The sequence below is a fragment of the Pleuronectes platessa genome, chromosome 1 (genome assembly GCF_947347685.1).
Source record: "Pleuronectes platessa chromosome 1, fPlePla1.1, whole genome shotgun sequence".
NCBI lineage: Eukaryota > Metazoa > Chordata > Actinopteri > Pleuronectiformes > Pleuronectidae > Pleuronectes > Pleuronectes platessa.
The window spans coordinates 12,605,573-12,613,100 of record NC_070626.1 but is presented as its reverse complement, the minus strand read 5'-3'; the positions used below and the strand labels follow the sequence as shown (position 1 = coordinate 12,613,100).

At 40.6% G+C, this 7,528-nt stretch overlaps 1 protein-coding gene across 1 annotated transcript in view; it reads left to right on the top strand.

Annotated features, from left to right (window-relative positions):
* Nucleotides 1-1,974: 1,974 nt before the first annotated feature.
* The window catches only part of LOC128439663 (protein unc-13 homolog C), a 98,464-nt gene continuing 92,910 nt past the window's right edge, over nt 1,975-7,528 (top strand). The window contains exon 1 of the mRNA XM_053422039.1: nt 1,975-6,106. Within this exon, the coding sequence (XP_053278014.1) occupies nt 1,975-6,106 (4,132 nt within the window). The remainder of the gene's footprint in view (nt 6,107-7,528) is intronic.

Genomic DNA, 7,528 nt, shown 5'->3' with positions numbered 1-7,528 from the left:
AGGTCTTGACCTATCAGTTGCAAAAGGCTTCTCTTGGCTTCATCCCAGTCTTCAAGAGAGCTGAGTCATGAACTTTCTCATACCATAAAATATACTGTAATCCCTCTTCACCTCAGCCTGTTCTCAATCCATCTCAGTCAAGTAATTTTGATAATGAGATTTGACTTATTTTCATTTGTGACTACACCAGGATAGTTTTGGGACAGATTCTAATGTAATTCATTTTATAGATTTGAAAACCATTGAGGTTAGAGTACAATCAGTAAACTGCAGCTCATTCTTTCTGAATTGTTCTATTGCAGGGGACTTTTTAGTATTAAAAATAGTAAAATGTAAATTCTTTGAACAAGCAACCTAGCCTACCACAAACCTCATTCCAATAGTCAACCTCCTGGACTCATTCCTCCACACGATGCCGGCAACCTGGTCTTAAGCTCTATTTGCTAATGCCTGGTCCGTCTATAGAGCCCTGCAATAAAAGCTAACTGTGATGCTATATATCACAGCTCATTTGAAGTGAGCATGTCTCTGTGATCATGAGACTGTAGACACATCATGTTCTAAACACCAGAACTAATGTGGAGCAGCTGTCGGATCCTCTGCACAACAAACTACCCTCTTTCGACTCAGTCGGCCACTTCCACTCTATAGAAAACCCACCTCTCAAACAACTCCAAGCTGTTAAACGTCTAATACTGTTCGATATGCCCACTTTAGTTAGTTGCACATATGGATTATCATACTTGCATGGCTGAATCAATTGCAATGAATCTAATTCGGACAATACATGTGTGACAACATATGTCACTGACTGAGTTGGCACCCACACCACACCAAAAATACCTGTTAATTATATTCCAGGACCATAATTATTGAAACAAATCGTCACGACCCTCATCAATATAATCAATTACAATTTTGTGTTAGCATTGATGATTTTAGAAAGTCTGTGTTGTGTGTTCAGTTTCTATGTTGAAAATAAATATTTGTAATAATAATAGTGATTTAACCAATGACCAAGTATTATGACCAAATATCAGGTCTTTTAACACCACCATTTTTTTATTAAGCTAAATATTTATTTATGATCAACTCACTGTTGAAGTATGACCATAGCTTTGTGTTTCCTGTTTACCATATACACTCTCTTAAGAGTATTTTGAGGCAATTAGAATAAATGTCTATCTCCTGCTGTAGATGTTGGATATAACAGTGTAGCCACTGGGTATATTGACCTTGACTGACACTTATATACATACATTAATGTATATACAGTCATAAATATATGTGCATGCAAATGGGAAATGATTTATCCACCTCCCAATCCCTGCACTGCCACACACACACACGCACACACATACAAACTAACACACAATTATCACTCTATGTCTCTCCCTTCCCCTCTCTCTGTAAGCATGTCTTGCATAGAGTTTAAGTGATGTCTAAATTTGATTGGTGACTTCAATGCCCTATGGGGTTTGCTATAAAGCCATGCACAGCTAACTGTGTTAATAATCCATATCATTAAATAATAAAACAGAAAAAAGCTGTCCTTTGTTTGAATGCTCAAATGAAGAACTGTATTTTCTTCATGTGCATCACCTGTTTCTTTTGCATTAAAATTGGAGATGACTCATTGAGAGCACTCATTGAGAGCACTCATTGAGTGCCTTTTAAGTATTTAACTCAAAGCATATACCAATAAAGTATTTCCTGTTTGCATAAATGTGAAATGAGAATCTGTGAAAAATTTAATTAAATATTCTTTTGTGTTTCAGAGAGATGTTTCGTTTCTGGAGGAAGGCGACTGGATTCAAGACTATTGCTGATTCTCTAGGGGGCCTGCAGTTTGAGTGATTGTGAGCTACTCAAGGCAAAGCACAGGTTGATTTTGGTTTGGCTCGGTACCACAGTATCCTCAGCCATCTTCTCGTTTCACTAGATGATCAAAAACAGTCCACCGGATAGTCATCCATGGTTTCTGCCCTAATCAAGACCATATCATCCTACATTGAAAAGATTTGCAAAGGAATGTTTACAAAGAAATTGGCAAACCCAATAAAGAAGAAAGAGAGAAGCGAAAATAAAGAACCTAAATCGGCCGCTGATTTGCAAGCGCACAATCTAACTTTTTCTACTACACTGAAGACTACAGTGAAAAATATTTCCAAATGCTCTTCGGCACGTAACATATCGCTTGAAGACGACGACGGAAAGAACGACTGCTCATCCTTGTCACCCACTTTCAGTTATCGTGTAGCTATAGCAAATGGACTTCCAAAAAGCTCTCCTTTTTTGAATAATAATGAAAGCATCTATCCTGAGGTTCTTTCGATTGATAGTAGTTACTCTGACTCTTTGAGTGAGATAAAACCTGTCCGGAGACTGGATGAGCATAAATCACACACAATGCCAGTAAGACGAAACAGGAAGAGCCTCATCAGTTTGGCTCCCTCTGATGGAAGTTCTGAGGGGGAAAGAGTGGAACGCTCCAGTCTACACACACTTAGGCTGGGTGCTCTACGCAAGTTAAGAAAATGGAAAAAGAGTCAGGAATGTGTCTCCTCAGACTCCGAGGTGAGCAATTGGAGAAAAACCCTGGGCATTCGGAGCAAGTCTTTGGACCGTGCTGGACGGCAGCAAAAGAGTTCAACCCTGGAGCCTGGCTCCTCCTCCACAGGTTGCATCAGTCAAACACAGGATGTCATGGAGATGATTTTTAAGGAGCTTCAAGGAATCAGCCAGATAGAGACAGAACTGTCTGAGCTGCGTGGCCATGTCAATGCTCTTAAAAGCTCAATTGATGAAATTTCCAGTAGTGTGGAAGTCGTTCAGAGTGAGATTGAGCAGCTTCGCTCAGGATTTGTCCAGTCTAGAAGAGAGACACGTGATATCCATGACTACATTAAACAAGTTAGCCACCAGGCTAATAATTCAACCCTGCGGTTTATCAATGTTCCCGAAGAAAGGCACGAAAAAACAGAGAGTCTGATATATAAATTACTAAAAGACAAAATGGGTTTCATTGATGCCCACAAAACAATCAAAATTGAACTTGCTCATAGGCTAGGGCAACAGAGAGAATGTTCAAATGCAAAACCCCGCCCTATTATTGTAATTTTTGCAACAACACAAGATAGGGATATAGTCTTGAAAAAATGCTACAAACTTAAAGGTACAGGCATTACAGTCTCTACTGATAGCTTAACTCATGATGGAAAGGAGAGAAAAGACAAAGCATTGCCTTCCTCACAAACCTACGAGAGCATGGATCTAAAGGTCTCTGGAAAGGATAAAGAGAGTGATGATTGGGACTCAATGGACAGTGATAAAGAATTGGAGGAATTAAGCAGAAATAAATATGCAATGGTGATTTCAAAGCCTGTTCACAAGAGTAAATCAGAGAAGAGGCGAACCCATGACCATAGCAGGTCAGGAGAAGAAGCAGGCTTCTCAGGAGCAGTTAATTATACTGATGACTCTTACTATGACCCAGACAAGCATGCCAAGGCTTATTTCTCTGATCTGACCCCTGGTTGGCTTTCTCAGAGTGAGTATTCAACCCCTAAACTCAGCCGCTCTGAGTCTGACTGCTCCAAACTTTGCCAGTCTTACTCAGAAGACTTTTCAGAGAGCCAGTACTTTACACGAGTCAATGGCTGCTCCTTGCTGTCCTCCTCAGATCAAGAACTGTGGCAGAGAAAACAAGAAGACATGTCTTCCTCCTGGTATGCTGGCCCTAGTGTGCCACTCAGCCAGGAAAATCCAAACTATGAACACAATGAGGTTGAGACAACAGAAACTATTGACAGTGGGGTGAGCAATGGACTTGTCTGCATGTCTGGGGACAGAAGCCACTATAGTGGCTCCCAGGTTTCTCTGCAAGGTGATCTATCACCATGGAAAGACTGGCATCATCTGGAACAAGGTGCAGACTCTGGCTTGGAAGCCTCGATAGAGGTCAGTAGTCCCTTTGACCCATCAACCATCCCTGGTTTTCCAGAGAACATCACTAAATGTCAGGAGGTTGATTTGCAATTTGAGGGAGATGAAGAATTTATGTTTGACAGAGAACCTTCTCTTCCACCAATAACCACACACATCATTCCTCACATGACAGAGCGGGAGTCTGTCAAGACATCTGCTCGCCAGACTAAAGAAGTATGTAAGGCAAAGACAAAAGAAACCACAAAAGTACTATCTAAAGATGCCCCTAAAGCTGCTGTTAAAGTGACACATAAACAAACTAAATTGGCTACTAAAGAAGAAAGCACCAAAATATTGCAAAAGGAGAGTTGTAACAAGGTAACTGCAAAGGCTATGCCTAAAGTGACCTCTAAAGCAGCACCTAAAGAGTTACCTAAAGAGATTCAGAAATCCGTAGCTAAAGAATCCACTCAAGCTCCCCCTAAAGACAGTTCTAAACAGACACCTAAAGATGCCACAAAGCCCACTGTTAAAGAATTATCTAAGGTGACATCTAAGGCAGCTTCTGGTGAGGTTGCTAAAGTAGCTCCAAAAGTAGCCCCAAAAGATAAACCCATAATGACTCCTAAAGAAAGTCCGAAAGAGTCCCCCAAAGAGAGCCCTAAAATAACCCCAATTGAGAGTCCTATTTCAACCCCTAAAGAATCCCCTAAAGATTCCCCAAAAGATTCCCCTAAAGTCATTGCTAAAGAGTTCCCACAAGTTGCATCTAAAGAAGGTCTGACAGCTGCTGCTAAAGAGGTTACCAAAGAACCTGCAAAACAACCCACAAAAGAGGCACCAAAAGAGATGCCAAAAGTCGCATCTAAGGAGATTGGCAAAGTACCCACAAAAGAAGTTTCACAAATTCCATCTAAAGAAGCCCCTAAAGTAGCCCCGAAAGAGAGTTCTAAAGTTCCCCCAATAGACACCCCTAAAGCAGCCCCAACAGAAGCCCCTAAAGTAGCCCCGAAAGAGAGTTCTAAAGTTCCCCCAATAGACACCCCTAAAGCAGCCCCAACAGAAGCCCCTAAAGTAACATCCAAAATAGCCTCTAAAGATGCCCCCAAGGTAAATTCCAAAACACTTCCCAGAGAAAAATTCCCTGAATTGGATGTGAATCATAGCTTTCACCAGACCCAGAATAAGACTTCAAGTATGTACTGCAGCCAGAGTGAGATTAGAACTGAGAAGGTTGAGGAGGTTCCAAAGTCTTGGAGCAGTAGGCTCAGCATAGATCTTAGTGAGAAATCCTTTGGTTTTGGCTTTGGCTCTTCACTGCAGAGGGCCAAATCAGCTCTGGAAGTTGTTTGGAAGACAGGTGCTCAGACTACCCCTACTCCTCCAGAGGAACCCACCAACCCCTCTTCATCATTTATGGGACGTTTCCGCACCCTGTCCACCTCCAATGCAAACAGCTCCACAGTAGACTCAGATGCCGGCACTGAACCTGTTTTCTGCAAAGCAGAGGATGAGAAAACAGGTGAAGAACCTAAAGCTGGTGAACAACCAGTAGACAATGAGACTCACTATGTTGAGGTGATGGAGCAGGTACTAGCAAACTTGGAGAACAGAACGTATGCAGATGAGACAGAGGAGACAGAAGAACCAACAGAGGAGTATGAGACCTCTCAGGACAATGATGTGTTTGACGACATTGAGGCATCTCAAGATGATGTCTGTCAGGATTTTGAGGCATCACAAGATTTTGAAGCTACAGAGGACTTCGAGGAAGGTAAAGAGGCTTGTGTTCTGGACTATGATTGCAGTTTGGATGAGCAGTATAATGAAGAGTACAATGAGGATTATGAAACACCATTCACTGTGGACACTGCTGAATATGATGCAATGGTGGAGTATGTTGATGTAGAGGAGCCGGATGAGACTGAGGACAATGATGTGACAGAGGAGATGGACGATGCTGATGAAGAGTTAGAGGAGGTAGATGAAATAATTGAGGAGGCCACTGAGGTGTCTGAAAAAGTGGAGCAACAAAAGGAGGATGAAAACAAAAATGTTGCCGACGAGAAGCCTGCAGAGGCCCCACCCAAGAAGCGTCTTCGACCCACATTCAAGGAAGCAGCACTCAGGGCCTACAGAAAGCAGATGGCTGAACTTGAGCAGCAGATCCTGGCCGGGGGTATGACTCTTTACTCCTTTTTGTTTGTCATGGTGTCACTTTGATATCTTTCTGAAATATTAACCTTTACATTGTTACTTAGATGACCGATCATATCTGTGTTTTTCTGTGGCATACATACAATATTAACTGCTCATCGAGGCAAAGACAAATATATCTTTGGTTGTGAATACTTAACATTACCAGCCAACATCTTAGCATCAGCCCATGTTTGAAAGGCTGCCTAGATGGTGGAATATTGTATTAGTTATTTGGAACTAGAACATTGTCAGCAAGGTAATTCATTTGACCCTTCAACATACAAGGGCTAATAACCGTGTTTGAAAACAACACACAAATACACAATAGCTATGGCCTGTTCCTTTTTTATTCATCCAACAGAAGCATTGTTTTGAGTCTCAATGAGAGTATAAACTCACACTTTGATTCACTTTGAGACTTGAATTGAAAACTGAAGATGGGACTTTCTTTGAGGGTGGATAGCAGTGTGGTATTGACATCGTGTTTTTATTGCCATGGTACAGCATTAGATTTTCTGTAGTAGACTGGTTCAAAGAACAAGACCATCAAAAACGTTTTCTGGCATTTTTAGAAAATTTAACACACCCTAAAACAATGGACTGTACTCTAAAAGTATCATCAGATTTTTGCAATGAATAAAAACATGATTATTTTCTAATCTTGGGTAGCATTGTGGTGGACGACATCAGAGCCCAATGTGATGACCTTTTCATTTAGACAACTACCCGGAATTTTCTAGACATTTACAAAAAAATTTTTTAATATAGCTGCGTATTGGGCCAGAACTCTCACTTAAATGTTTTAATCATAATTTATTTTGCTACAGTAATTTTCCCAAATCAAAATAATGTATAATTGATGGGACAAGTCTTACTTACATGGATTTGATTAAAAAATCAGCATAGCTGCTCAAATTGTTGAATTGATTCATTGAGGGGGACGTAGTCTTTCAACTGGAATGAAAAAAAGAGACTAGGGAATTTCCACTCTTACTTAAAATGAAAAAGCTCTTGACCTACATACGTAGCTACGGCTGCGATACTCATGGTGAAGTAGGCCCTGCAGTTCAGGGAATACAGGCTACACCTGAATATTGTAAGGCAGTGTGACAGATGTGTACACAAATGTTTTCAGTGGCCTCAAGCGCAAACATCCTGCAGAGAATAAACTCAGCACTGTTATTAAATTAAACTCTCAAATTATGGGAACTTTATCCAGATAAACGGTTGTAACAGACCAGGCTTAATAGCCTGAAAGAAACCAATAATTTAAAGGTAACATGAGATGCTAGTAGCCAAGATATAATTTACCATAAAATACACATTGCTCTCAAATTATTAGCATAGCCCCGAACATACAATATAATAAAATATAAATATTTTCATTAGGAAATCATCAGTT